This window comes from Aptenodytes forsteri, unplaced genomic scaffold (genome assembly GCF_000699145.1).
Source record: "Aptenodytes forsteri isolate BGI_AS27 unplaced genomic scaffold, ASM69914v1 Scaffold172, whole genome shotgun sequence".
Lineage (NCBI taxonomy): Eukaryota > Metazoa > Chordata > Aves > Sphenisciformes > Spheniscidae > Aptenodytes > Aptenodytes forsteri.
The window spans coordinates 5,321,086-5,336,010 of record NW_008795018.1 but is presented as its reverse complement, the minus strand read 5'-3'; the positions used below and the strand labels follow the sequence as shown (position 1 = coordinate 5,336,010).

At 35.2% G+C, this 14,925-nt stretch overlaps 1 protein-coding gene across 2 annotated transcripts in view; it reads right to left on the bottom strand.

Moving 5' to 3' along the window:
- The window catches only part of TDRD3 (tudor domain containing 3), a 73,784-nt gene that overhangs the window by 33,872 nt on the left and 24,987 nt on the right, over positions 1-14,925 (bottom strand). For both annotated transcript variants that reach the window (XM_009275653.1, XM_009275654.2), the window contains exons 5-9: positions 13,697-13,768; positions 13,005-13,154; positions 12,161-12,301; positions 8,314-8,470; positions 7,842-7,967 (exon numbers count right to left, since the gene is read on the bottom strand). In XM_009275653.1, coding sequence (XP_009273928.1) covers positions 7,842-7,967; positions 8,314-8,470; positions 12,161-12,301; positions 13,005-13,154; positions 13,697-13,768 — 646 coding nt within the window. The remainder of the gene's footprint in view (positions 1-7,841; positions 7,968-8,313; positions 8,471-12,160; positions 12,302-13,004; positions 13,155-13,696; positions 13,769-14,925) is intronic.

Here is a 14,925-nt window from a genome sequence, read left to right as displayed (position 1 = left end):
CATGTTTAATAATGTGGTTAAACTCAAAGACAGCAGCCCTTCCCACATCGGTAGCAATGATTTGGGTTTCTTCTTCCAACTTGAATTATATTTTTATGCAACTTTATGAAAACATGTCTTTGAGACAGGTACCGCCAGGGTATGTTCTATCTCGTATTGGCCAAAAGATTAAAAAATTAGAAGGAAATTAATAATACATTTGCACACACTTCATGTCATGGAATGAAATTCCAGTTACTCGAGAGCTTTGTCAAGTTACATAAATAACAATATCATTCTTTCTAAAATGTAGTAACACTGAGGAACTGGAACCTGAGTTCATGTTTCTGTTGAAACAAAATAAATACAAGCTGAGGAGGATGATTCATAAAGAAGTGGCAAAAAAACCCCAAAACATTTTGCCGTTGTATTCACTACAAACTTGAATTTACAGGATTAAAGGACTGAAACAAAAATTGGCAATTTTTTTTATTACTCTTTAAATGTATGAAATTTACTATATTTTTCTCTCATATATTTAAAGAGAAGTTACTGACAAAATAAAAATACAAAAGTCTCATATGTCACAATGCTAACATAATACAACAAAAATAAGTTTGTTTTTCTTGATATTCACAATTAACACTGACTGAAATTCAATTTTTAGAAGTAAAGCTGCATAATAGACATGGCTATTTCATAATTTGGATCCTTTACTGTCAACAGGGCACTGTGTTTGTTGAAAACACAGCTACTAAATGGTAAATTCCAAATGTTACAAATTCCCTTTAAATCCAAAAGGTCAGACTCTTTCTTCCTCCCAAGTTCCCTCGCTCCCCAATATTCAAATAAAATGTGTGACCAAGAAATCAAACAAATAATTTTTTCATTATATTCTACTGCACTACCAACTTATTTCAAACCTTTAACTTATTTTGGGAATATACAAACCATAATGGACTAAAACAAGACTGTTGAAATCAGACAAGATATACTAGCCCCAAATTGTCCAAAGAATGTTACCATATAAAAACAAAACAAAAAACCCACACACATCACGCATCCTGGCTTACCTCAAGCATAAACAGTTAAGTAGGAGAAGGACAGAAATTCAAATCTGAAAGCACAGAAATGCCCTGTTCCTTGGGGGATCTCTGGGGCTGGGTCCCTAAGAGTTTGGGTGTGTGTCCTTCTGCTTGCGATAAATGCTTACTCTCCACTAAAGTCCTATTTCTTCTGAGGGAGATTGGGGTCAAGAGTTAATATGAGACAGTAAGAAAACCTCTGCCAAAGGCAATTGTTTGCAAACCCTCCTACACAGTCAGCACCTCTTTTGTTACTTATCTCCCGCAGACAACACTGGTGGCGGAGAACATAAGGGTAACTGCAGCGAAATTAGCTGGGAGGCTCAAGACGCAGAGTGAGCAGAGGCAAGAGTCCACGTGATACTGATGCTATACAGCATCATTCAAACCACTACAAGAGTATGGTCTGTACTTATGGGATGCATATTTGAAGAAGAAAATTGATAAATGAGTTTGTTCAGAAAAGAGAGAAAGCAGTCCGGAAAAAAAGCCTTTGATCAGAGGCTAGAAAAGCTCAACCCACACAGCTAACACAGCTGATGGATAACATACAGGTCCATTATGTCCTATAAATATCGTCTAGGAAAGCAAATTTTGATAGCTCTCTATATGGCAAGAAAGGCATAATATTATACAGCAGTTAGAAGCAGAGTATAGAAAATTCAGATTAGAAACAAAAAATTGTTTTTTTAAAAATGCTGATCTTTAATTGCTGAAATAATTAACCTTGGAGTACAATTAATTCACCACCTTTAAATCAAAACTGCATGTCTAAATTTGTATTTCAGTCAAAGCCTAACTACTGGAGCAAGAAACAGATTTCAGCCTATGACTTCCTCCCTTCTCCTGAAGTGGCTCTATTAACAGACTACACAGACATGCCACCTCCCACTTGCTCTTTCTGCGATCCCATTAATGTTGTAGTTTGTTGCACAGGAGGTTCATTTTAACAGGAAGAGCACGAAATGTCCACCCCAAGCACAGCCTGTCTCTTGGGAGGACTGAAGAGGCAATTCTGCACAATCTGAAACTGAAAAGGTTTTGGCCTTCTACGTCCTGGGTCAATGCTCTAGCCAAAATCATTGTTATATTTCTCACCACCCACCCCATTTAATAACAAATAAAGAAATAATTATTAAAAAGTTGATCTTTGCTTGAGTCTTTCAAAGATGTAGATGTCTGCCAAAAGCTTTTGTGGCTTTGGATCCTGAGCAGATGGAAGCACCAGCCTGTTCTCAGTCCCTAAGAACCAAAAAGAGAGAAAATATCTGAACTGTGCCTGGTTCTCAGCATTTTGTCCATTATTCCTTAATTCTATAGTCAGAGCTCTTGGCACTGTTTTGTTCTCCCTGATAATCCTTGTGTTTACTTATTTAAGCTGGCAAAGATGGATGAATCATTCCTCATAACGAAAGAAAAATAAGAAGATGATTAATGGAAAAAATCTTCTGTGTTCAGCAGCAGAAATAATCCAAGTGCAAGCAAAGGCAGCTAGTTGACAGCAATTTTGTCTACCATTTTTGTTATCTCACAGTCAGCAGGTTTCTCTCTCCAACCAAAACTCAAACTACTTAACTCCAACACAGAAATATTTCCACAGGTATCACCAACCATTCACAGTGAAAAATAAATAAATAAATATGCAGTATAAAACTATGGGTTTGTTTGTTTTAATTCTTTGCATTTCATTTAAATAAAGTATGTTTACTATATGCTATGTTTTACAGTTAAAGAACTAGCAGATCATGGAGTCAGGTATTTAATACTTTTGACAGCTGTAATTACTTAAAACAAATTTTCATTAACTCTGAAAAAAGGACACGACATGTAAAAAAACCTCACAAGACACCTCTTATAGGGCAAAAGACTAAACCACCTTACTTTCTTATAACTAATTTATACTTCTTTCCAAACAAACAAACAAAAAGCTTAATGTGCTGTCCTATCTCTAAAAAGGAGCAGAAGTACCTCCTAAACAAAATATAAAGGTATTTAAATCCACAAATATTTTTCTACTTGGTCTAAATCCAACTATGAAAAGGTATGAAATCAAAGATAAGAAATTAAACAACTGTTCTGCAGTTCCTATTCAAAAACAGAACCACCCAACCTGGTTACTGCAAATCCAGAAGTGAATGTAGAAATTCTCAACAATACTGAGGTTTCAGGTGCAATTAGAAACAGTAGATAAGAAAAACACAGAGGGATGCACAGAGAAAAGCAAATCAATCCTCTGAGTGCTTGAAAAGAAACGATTCTTTTCAGACACTTTCTCCCCAGATCACATAGGCAGTTTTTGAAGAAAATGTGGCACGGTACAGAATTAAAAAATATTTATCCCAGTTCAGCAGAAGTGCCTTTTGTTTTTGCTTCTACATAGACTCTCAGTCATCTAGAAGAAATTACGATCTGTCTGAAGGGTATAGAAGCCTAATGCTTGCGATAATGATAAATATGGCCATTCCAGGTAATCATATGCTCCTGATCATATGCATTAGTGTAACAGTAGGAGTGTGCTCATTTATTTAAAACACTATCCCTATACAAAGGCCATCTCTGAATATCTAAAAAACAAGCTGGGATTTTAGAGACCATATGGGACAGCAAGGAGCCAGAAGTACTGCAGGACAATCAGTCTTATTTTATACTGAATGGAGGATGTACTATGCTACACATAAATGCAGAAAAACCTGCCTGCCTGGGCCCTCCTTAGTACAGTTACTATGCAGAAAAATCAATGAAGAGACCGTATTCTTGGCTATGTAACATTACATATTTGAGTTGTTTCTAGCTGTTTCCCTGATGTGTCTTTCATTTCTGACCACTACTTTTTTAATACTGAGAGAAGTACATGTCTCTACTGCTAACAACTGACAGGATCAAATGAAATTAAAAAGGTGCTAGTAGTATATATCCTGTTTTCTGCAAACACTTGGATGCAGACTTCATGACGAAAGAGTTCACAGTGGTAAATGTAATCATTGCATATACATCATCACTCTGCAAACACTGTTAACACTCACTTCATCTCAGTTTGCATAGAACTTAAGACAACTAATCATTAAGAATTTAAATGAGATTATGTTCAACCAGAGAGGCATAAAAACGGCAGAAAAATAACACTTTCAATAAATGATTTTAAGATGTGTTTGAATTCATCAGACTGCACAGGTTCTCTCAAACTTGGCAAAGAAAAAAAACACTTCTAAAAGAGAAAAAGCTTGCAATTCAGGATATGCCTATGTATTTCTTGAAAAATCCATTTGAAGTAGACTCTGCAAGATAAAAATAAAACCTGTCATAGAAACAGAGGCACAATCCTATGGGCTAGACAATTCAATACGGAAAATAAAAACTAACAAAATGCGACTGAGCAACCACTGTAAAGCCCATTGATTTCCAAATAACAGAAAGAACAAGAACATGTATTATTACTTCTTCAGAAAGAAAACAGGCAGAAATATTCATTTTTTTTTCCAAAAAAATAAGCAGAACACTTTCTGAACTCTTAAAAAATGCTAACAAGGTTGGGGTTTTTTTTTCAGAAAAGCATGACTCAGCAATAGTACATCAGATTGCATATTGATCATTCAGAGAATGCTAGAAAAGCCCAGCATAGTCTTAAAACACACAAAACCAAAAACCCTGTGTGTCATGTCAGGAAATATGCTAGAACTTTTGGCAACTGAAGGAGTACAAAGCCTTTACAAAGTTTTCATAGAATTATGTTTTTCTTCTTATGACATTTATAGAATCTTTTTATTTTTATTTAAGAGGGGAAAAAACCCACAAAAGCAAAGCATATTTATCTTTAAAACACAATACTGAAGATTATAAACTGAAGTATATATGCTAATATAACCCTTTTTTTTTTTTTTTTTTTTAACTCGCATAACACTGTGCTTTAGTACACTACAATATTTTGGCTACATATATGTACTAAACTCAAAGGATCATAAAACTCCACCTAAGCAAACACTATCAATCAGCAATATCATTTTAAAAGAAGCAATTCACTCATTTCACAATTCTCGGTAAATTACTATTACTTACTTACTATGAAATTACTGACAATAAGAAAGGTATATATCCCACACGGGTTATTTCTGTTATTTTTCCTTTAAATGCCTTTCAGTCACACATAAAAGCCTTCTCTAATCTCTCAATATAAGCACAAAACTAATCCAAAGAAAAAAAAAACAGTGTTTGTAATGCAAGAGAAAAACACTACAAGTGTTTTCATTTCTTTTTACTGTAAAAATCTAACTCATCTTTGGTAAATGAAATGAGTTGCCAAAAGATATTTCTCAAGAATGCTTCCCTACACATGCTTTTGAAAACGTGATTATATTCATTACTTGAACAGTTTACAAAATTGTATCAACTAATGCAGAATGCTTGTGTATTTGACAGGTATTTTCTTTAAATATTTTAAATTTCTGACAGAAACAGTGAAGACTCATGATATAAATGTTTGATCTACAACTAGCTTTGTTTCATAAAGAAAGCCATAAACTTGTGGCTACTCACCATAAACAAACTATAAACAACATACATAAGAAAAGGAACTCTATTACAACTTTTTTGTTCACTTTCTACAAACTGTTTTAGTAAGACCTAGACCCAACTAAAATATAAAACAATATTTAGCTATTTAAAATCACTTGTTTTGCAGGCCAAAAAAAAAGACACTGTTGCAATGAAACTCAACCTAGATACAGCAACAATATACTATTTGCTATCAAAAGAACTATAAGCTATCACATTTATATGCAAATACCTTTCTGTTCATAGTTAAAGCTTAGCACGTCATAAAATGTTTAGTGACTCACAGTGCATCTAATCCTACTAGCAGCAGCAAGAGACCCCTGGGTTCACTAGTTAGTGAACTAACTCCTGAGCCCATTTGTTAAGGCAAGTTTTCTATGACAAAACGTGTGTCCTTTTTCTTTGCTGCTGCTTCCTCTTTTTTGGATAAAGGCATCCTCTGTACAGCTCCAAGAACTGAATCTCTAGACTGGTGTGTTTCCTTCCACCTAAATATGCTTTTAGTTGCTACAGGCTGCAAAAAGTATTCAAATACATTAATGCAAAATGCTATACTGCTTATGCAAGTAGCAACTGTAAATGTGCAGATTCAAACATCCGAAAGATCTAACAATAATAACTCTTGAAAAAAAATATGCCATGCATTTAATGGAAAGCAGATAGTCCTAATAATTCTCACAGAAACTGGGGTTTAGAAGCACTGACAGAGTATACATGACTTCATGTTTTCATTTCTAATTCAATAATGACTCTCAAAGACAACTAACCTTAAATTCAATGCTATAGCAGAAAAAGACAAATATTTACACATTTTTAATACATACAGGCTACAAACAAAAATAATACATTCAATAGAAGATCTCTCACTTGACTAACCCGAACAAAGGGGATGTTCTACTTGCATTTCAGATGCAAGTGCCTACTGACATTACAGCTGTTCGTACCTTTCCCAACAGGGCAACTTTCATTTACCACAAGCTTGTTTTCCACTTTTTCCATATTACTTTTTTTCCTCCCCCCTTACTTTTTTTTTTTTAAATCCTAAATCCAGTGAAAATACACAAAGCAAGAGTCCATTATTAACAGTCGACAAAGACTATTTTGGAACTTAAGTTAAAAAAATAATTACATATAAATGCAGTGTTTCCTTAAATGTACTCATTCCTTAGAAAACTCCAAAATATCAAACAGTTCATATGAACTAGTATGACCTTTTTCTCACCCTTTATGATAGGTGTCATTTTATAGGGAGAAAAAAATTACAACTCCATCACAAAACCTTCATGTTAAATAATGGAAGCAGATAATTTCATTTCGTGTTGGCCACTGACACACCTCCAAGGCCATACCCAAAAGAAAAAATGATCTCCATTTATTACCGACCTTACCACGAGTTTTACTTTAATATTACAGCAGCCTCTAGGAACCTCAGGATGTATGGAATTTCCTCTTTTTTCTTTTAATGCATGTGTCTGTTAACGTTTCCAAAGTACTTAATGATTTAGACCTAAACAGACATCCTGGTGCATAGACTACATTCTTGTATGGCTTCTTAAGAAAGAAAAGTAACTAAAAGGACATTAAAGAAAAATCCCAAATCTTTTGCATTAAATCTGAGGGATTATTTGGCTTCCCTCTTTCTAAAAGCCTACCTTTCCCTCAGTCCTTAGTTATTAAACAGGAAAACCAGGAGAAAATAGTTGTTTAATATTTTACAGCAGCCAAAAAGATTTTTTCCTTTTTCCCCCCTCCAGAGAGAGGCAATACAAAAACAACTACACTTACCACAATTACTAAACTCTTAACTGGGCAGCATGCAAAACATGCTGTTTATAAACTGGAGAAGGAGGACTGCAATTATAGCTTTTTTCTTTATTTACTTCTGAACAACATGGAAGTACATTAAAGTTGCAAGAGCCTTTATCAAATCAGATTAACAAACTGGGATTTATGTCACCTTATTTCAAAATTACTGACTTTTTAGACATCTAAGCTTGAAACGAACACCCTAAGCTCTTCTATAATCAAGACAGACGTACAAACCACCGCAGTGCGGTTTATTTGACCTTTCTTGAAAGGAGATGAATAGCTCTCTAGCACTCCTTGGTTTTTTTATGGCTAACTGTGGAGCAAGTTCTAGGAACCACCTTCTAGATGACAAAGTTAGGAAAAAAATTCCACCAGCACTGTCCAATATTGGTTCCAGATACATTAATTTCAATAACTTACCCTCTACTGTTAGAGTACCCATTTTGGATTCCAAGAAATCAAACAGCGTGCTTGGTGCAGACGGTCTGGTGTTTCCTAGCTCTTCTTCATCTTCAGGTCTTATTCGGCCTCGGCCCTTCCCTTTACCTGTAAACATCAGAAGTTATTTGTGACTGGGGAATAAATAAATAAAAAAGTGTACACACTTTTTTTATTTGATTCATAAAATGTTTGTGTTTTCTGTCTTCAAAAAATTCTATGACGGACAAAACAGATACAGATATTTTCCATTTAAGGATATTCAAATCTGTGACTTCAAATTCAAAAATTTTGACAAGAATACAATACACAGAGGCCTTTTCTAAATATTTGCTTTCAGGTTTGCAATGCATTCTATGCAGATATGCCCTTCTATAACTACATTAGTAATCCACCATACACAAATTCCTTTGCTTGTAAACACTGTTTTAAAGCATTTCTCTGAAAGTTTTACCTCTAGGTGGTGGTCCCTGAATAGGTTTCTGTTTACTGCTGTTCAGAAGAAAATTTAATGCCGCCTCTAGGTTGTTACTGTTATCCATAAGTGCCTGTCTTGCTGCTTCTTTGCTGAAACCCATCTCTGTTATGTGTTTTAGAGCCTTTTCATCAACCTGAAATAAAAGGTACGTACAGAACTAATCATAAGATACAACTGACACTCTATAAAAACACTAGATTTGACTTTAATTTTTCATTAATTTTTAATTGAAACACTATTTCATATTTCACTGATGATAAATATTTCAGTTCTATGTAAAAACTTCACATACGATCTCTCTTAGGTCCAAACAATCGGCTAGCAGAGGGGTTTATTTTTAATATTATTATGATGATGATTTTTAATTCATCAGTTTTCAGTTCTAATATTATGTCGTTTCAAGCACAAATTCCCGTAGTCTACCCCTTCCTTTGCTGCACACTGGAATAGTATGACAGACTGTAATACACTTTCTCTGAGATGAAAACTAAAAGGAATCTCTCAAAGTGATACTGGTAGACAAACTAGCCATTTGTTCCTCTTTGAACCCTTTCACAACTTTTACAGACAATACAAAACCCAGTTATACACTTTTCAAAACATGGAGAAAATATAATCGCTAAAGGTTCTGTAGAAGAAAGCAAAGAAATACAAACAGTTTACTTCTGCAGAAATACAGGCTTTCTTATTCTAAACTGTATAGAGCATGATGACAAAAAGGCAAAGCAGGAACCACAGAGCATTACTTACAGAAAATAACCTTACTTCTGCACTGTGCTTTAAAGCACTCAAGTGAGAGCTGCCTCTTCCAGTGCAGACAGACCTACATGCACTAAATATGACATGGGACTAGGCCCTCTAGCCTTCCTCATCCCATACCCAACCAAAATAGTGCCAGTTATCCATCTACTGCAACAGCTGTAACCAAATACATTCTTAACTGGAGTCCCATGAACATAACATTTTGTCTACAGGTTCCAAAATAGTCATACTGTGACCCTCCAAAACAAACAAACAAAACCAAACAACAAACCCAATGGAATCTAACCTCCAAGATATACAACCCCTTCTTTCTCTCACTGCTTAAAAGAACATGAACTTCTATCGCTATAATGATTTAAATTACTACTGTACAAGAGCTGTACAACAAATAACATTTAACCCTTCCTCTCCCCTGTTTTCCACAGTCTTATGATATAATTTCTCCACTCATTTCTCCTGTTTTTTTAATACGTTCACTTCTTGTCTTAATTCCAGCTACACACTGTGCTCTGGAACAACAGATATGAGCAGGTCTCCTTCTGCCGGCAGAGACACAAAACCAGTGTTTGAGGTTGCTATCTCAATACAGAGATATCTCAATACAGTAAGCCAGAAGATACAACAACTCAAATAACTTTTGTAACTATGCTTAGCTATGAAAAATCACTGTAATGGGCACTGTCCGAAGACTGACTAAGTAAAGGAATAGCAATTTAAAAGGTCTTTGAAGACCAATGAGGCAGAAACATGACCTCAGTGTCTACAGGGAATCATCATCCCACTTGAGTTTGACTTCAAGTTGCCTAAGTAATGTTTTAATGACAGAATATAATAGTTCCTCCTCTGGGCCATTCTCCTAGATTCTTCTGCATAGCAACAGGGGTCCAGAGAGAAGTACTTCCTCAGCAAATCTGCTTCACTCTTCTCCCCTTTGTAGGTAAGTAGTTGGTTTGGATGAGAAGAGAACTTCTAGCCATTACTGCTGCATCACCTCCTTTCAGTGGTGGAAATTCTGTGCATGACAGCTACGTTCAAAGACCAGTAAGAAATGAAGACTCATATATACAGTACCTGTACTCTCAGCTATGGATAAAAAATAATCTTGGATAGGTCACAATTTGATACCCAAGGGAACAGCAATTTCCCAGATACAAAGACTGTTTGAGAAAGGAGGTAGTATCTTAAGTATCTTTGGATGTCAAAAACTCTCCCTTCAACTTCATTTACACAGCACAAATCTTGCTTCTCCTATACAAAACTGGAAAGAAAGAAAATTGCAGGACATATCTGTAAGAACTATTAAGAGAGGAGGATGATTGACCTCCACAATCTATTGTGTGTCTACGAATAAACAGGAAAAATTACTTCGTTTATTGTTTTGTAGGTAAAGGTACAGTGCTTCAGGTTTCTTGGAAGGTAACACACCAGATGGATTAGAAACCTTTAACCGTTTCTAAATACACACGCAAGTCAACAATATACATGAAAGTCAACAATCAAATCTACTTGATGTCACAATTCTAAAAAGACAAAACAAATTTGTTATCCATTGCGTTAAGGTCTAAAAATCATTAATTATAACAGAAGAAGGCTTTCTACATAGGCTTAGTGGGTTCATACTTGCTTCTTTTAAGCAGCACCTAGATATGCTAAACAACGTAATACTGTGTTTCGGTAAGTTGGAAGTACCGCCATTTTACAGTGCAATGTAAGACAAATTTCTTGCAGTTCATAGAAGAAAACACAAAACATAATACTTTAAACAATTACTCAATTTAAATTTTGTGGGGTTTTTTTTGTTGGGGTTTTTGCCTGTCTGTTTGGGGTCTTTTTTGAAGTCTATTTAGGTCAAGACACAGCTGTCAAGAATGACAAGGTGTACTGCTGGTGCTACACTGGGCAGAGGGATGACTAAATGACCTCTTGATGTCCTTTCAGCTTGTGCTTCTACAACTCTACATTGACATTTGTGAGCACAATGCTGAAGGCAGCACTGCTGGAGGCTCTCCCTGCTGCGAGATGATGACACATACTATACAAACAAAATTATAACAGGCAGTTACTGTTCCTAAATGTCTTTTCTTCTCTTTGTTAAACTTTTGGTAAAAGTAAGTAAGGAAGGTGGAAAATAATCAACAATAAATAAGTTATATTTATAATCAATATTTTAATACTGGTTTACTGAGTTACTACATTGTTGCGATGCCTCTTTCAGTCTGCTTTCATCGCTCAAATCAGAATCATTAATTGTTATTGCATACTTGGAAATTCCTCTCCAGAGTTGTTCTTGATAACAAATACTTCCTCCATCATAAACTTTTAGATTGCTGAAGTAATCAAAAAAATACTTCCTCCATCATAAACTTTTAGATTCCTGAAGTAATCAAAACAGAAACTTCAATAACTGCTCACCTTATACCCACTTAATTCAATGCAGTGATCCCAAAGATCACTTCTCAGTAATTATAAAGTTATGAAATATGTTGGAAAGCGATGTTTTGGATTAAGGGGCACAGTTAAGATTCTCCAACGGTAACCCACCTTACTCAAAAGGAAACATTACTTGTGACCATTTAAGCATGACATTCCCATGTCACAACAAAAGTATTTCTACTTTGTTATTTTAAGTATCAGACTACCACTTAGTTTCTCAATGTCAAAGAAATGGTTTAAAACAGATTCTTAAAATAAATATTAAACTAATTCAGATGAAAAGCTACATTAAAATATTATTTGATGTGTTGAAATTGAAGGATGAAAGTTTTCCTGCCTAAAATGAATTAATAAGTGTTAACATGCAAAACTGTTAAGCTTATTTAAACAAGAAAATAAAACTATACTGTAATGTCCTATACCACATATACTACTACTTTTCTTTTGTGAGGACTTGGTTTTAACTCAGTAAGGTACAAAAGCACCCTAAGTATTCTAAACAGACTTCAAAATAAATTGAAAGGAAAGCCCTTATTCCTCAGGGTCTTCTGGTTTTATTTTTGTTACATTTGGGTTTTTGTTTTTTAATAGTACACGTTTAAGGTTCCATTTAAGTCTTCCACCTTACCAGTTCTCGGTAGACACCTTCATTCTTTCCCTCGGGTTTTGTTATCTTATCTTTCTGGAACAGTTCTCTGTTTCGATTCCCTCCAGCACTCACACTGAGATTACTTCGGCTACTACCACCACCTCCTCCAAACGTCTTGGTCTTTAGATAAGCACAAAAAATAACATTTTAGTAAACAGAACTTATGAAAATAAACCTTAATATTTAACTAGTAGAAAAAGTGCAGTAAATTTGATGCAGCTGTATTTTTTATGATTATGTTTCACATCAACAAATAAAGCACTAATTTACACACACAAAAAAGATTAATTTATTACGTAGGTATTTTTTCCCCTATGCCCAAATGAGGCTGTAAAAAGGGTATATAATTCTAGTTTTTATGACTTACCAAGCAAATTTGAAAAATAAACTAAAAGGAAAACCAAGGGAGGACATAAAAACCGGACACATTAGAACTAAACTTCCTAGATATTCTTTCGAGACTGCATGCAGTAAATCATGGGGTTTTGAGACTTGAAAAAAGCAGATGAAAATTGATAACCTGTATTTATTACTTAAATCTCATTAGCTAAATTGTAAAAAACACATTTTTTAATAGTGGTATCAAGTCAAAATCACATCTAAAATAAAACATTATGATACATTTATTTTCTTTATTAAAATAAGAACATACCCATCAATCCAAAAGGACTCTCTATTTTTGATTCATCTTTTTAAAGATACGTGAGTAGAGTTATAAGCAGGCAAACATCAGAAAGCATTTGTCATTTAAGAAAGAAATACTTAAAGTAACAAGAAAAGATCAATCACAGTAAGTAAAATGCTGCAACACATGCATTCTAACCTCCTTGCTCTTTGCTACTTCTGCAATAGCAGCTGTTCTCTGCTTTTCAAATTCATCATTGTCCACAACAGTTTTTACAGTATTTGTCATTTGCAGAGTCTTTCTGCGATCAAGCTCTCTGCTATCCACTTGCACGTGAGATGCACATTTCTGAAAACGCAAAAGAAAGTTTTAATTAACTCTTCTGCCTATTCTCATTTGAAAAAAATAAAGTGTTGTTCCCTTAGAGTAGCACAACTTCAGATAAAGAGTATGTTGCAAAAAGGTACACCTAGAACATCTAGGTGTCTTTGCTGAAAGTACACTCCTTTGGCTGCTAGAAAGGCCAAAAAGAATGACTTTCACATTTTAAGATTAGTTCATGATGTAGCTATGTAATGTAATTCTTGTAAATACCTTTGGCGTTTAAAAGGGGACTATGTTAACGCCCACAAGATCTAACCAGAAAAGTCAAAGGCTACACATACCAAATAAAATTTTAAGTTTGAAACTGAGAGGAAAAATGTTAAATATAAATTGGCACAACAAAGTGACAGGATCAATGCAATTTTTTTTTTAAAACAGGCACATTTTTTAGATCCAAGTCATCATGATCTAAGGTGTTTTGATAGCATTTATCCAACTGGAACCAGGTCCCCTAAATATCATGATACAGGTTTTTTTACAAAATGACAGAGAGAAGTACACTATACCTGCCCAAAAGGTACAAAAGGGGGAGGGCCACCTTCCGTTCCAATGTTACTCCTATTGTGTTTTGCTAAACTCTGTAAAAGAAAATTGTTGCTTAATATATTGCAAACAGAAAACAGATTATATGATGTCTCTATTTCAGAAAGTATATGAGACTTGCAAGATGAACATTGCAAAAATTTGCAAAATCATGAAGGCAACACATACAGCAAATGCAGAAAATTCAGTTATATACCAAAATCTACACTAACAGAACAAAGCAGCACACAAATAGGCAGCAGATGTTTCTTTACGCAGCGCCCAGTGAATTTGCTGCCACTAGGGGTTGTAAAGGCATACAGTTTCAACACGTTTAAAAAGGGATCAGACCAATTCAGCCTAGAGAAGGTAAGGTTCAGGGGGATCTTATCAATCTACAGAAATACCTGAAGGGAGACTGTAAAGAAGATGGAGCCAGGCTCTTTTCAGTGGTGCCCAGTGACAGGACAAGAGACAATGGGCACAAACTGAAACACAGGAGGTTCCCTCTGAACATCAGGAAACACTTTTTTTTACCGTGAGGGTGACCGAGCACTGGCACAGGTTGCCCTGGGAGGTTGTGGAGTCTCCATCCTTAGAAATATTCAAAGGCCGTCTGGACATTGTCCTGGGCAACCGGCTCTAGCTGGCTCTTCTAGAGCAGGGGTGTTGAACCAGGTGACCTCCAGAGGTCTCCTCCAACCTCAACCATTCTGTGAAATTCATGAACCCATGCATAAGCAAGTACTAAAAGGATTAGTCAGGATTGTATCCCCTGATAAAACATAATACAACAATTCTGAATGCCAAGACTGTATGAGTTCAAGCTGTGTGCTCTCTCTAAAAAACATCTCTTTTTGCCACTGTTGGAAACAAAATACTGTGCCACTAGGAAATTTCCCCTATGGCTTTATGAAAACTACGGTACATATGCTAAATTGATCCACAGATCTTTGGATCATAAAGACCATAACAATAAGCATAACAATTACTGATACGTAATTTAGAAGTGCTGTAAACTCTTAGCTACAATCAGGCAATCAGTGACCTAGGCCTGAAAACAAAGCATTCTCAAATAATACAAATTACTAGTCGCCAACAACAGTAAAAAGATAGATTTGTAAAACATTGCATTAATATATCTGTTCACAGTTGATTGTTGTGGTTTAACCTCAGTCGGCAACTGAGTACCACACAGCTGCTCGCTCACTCG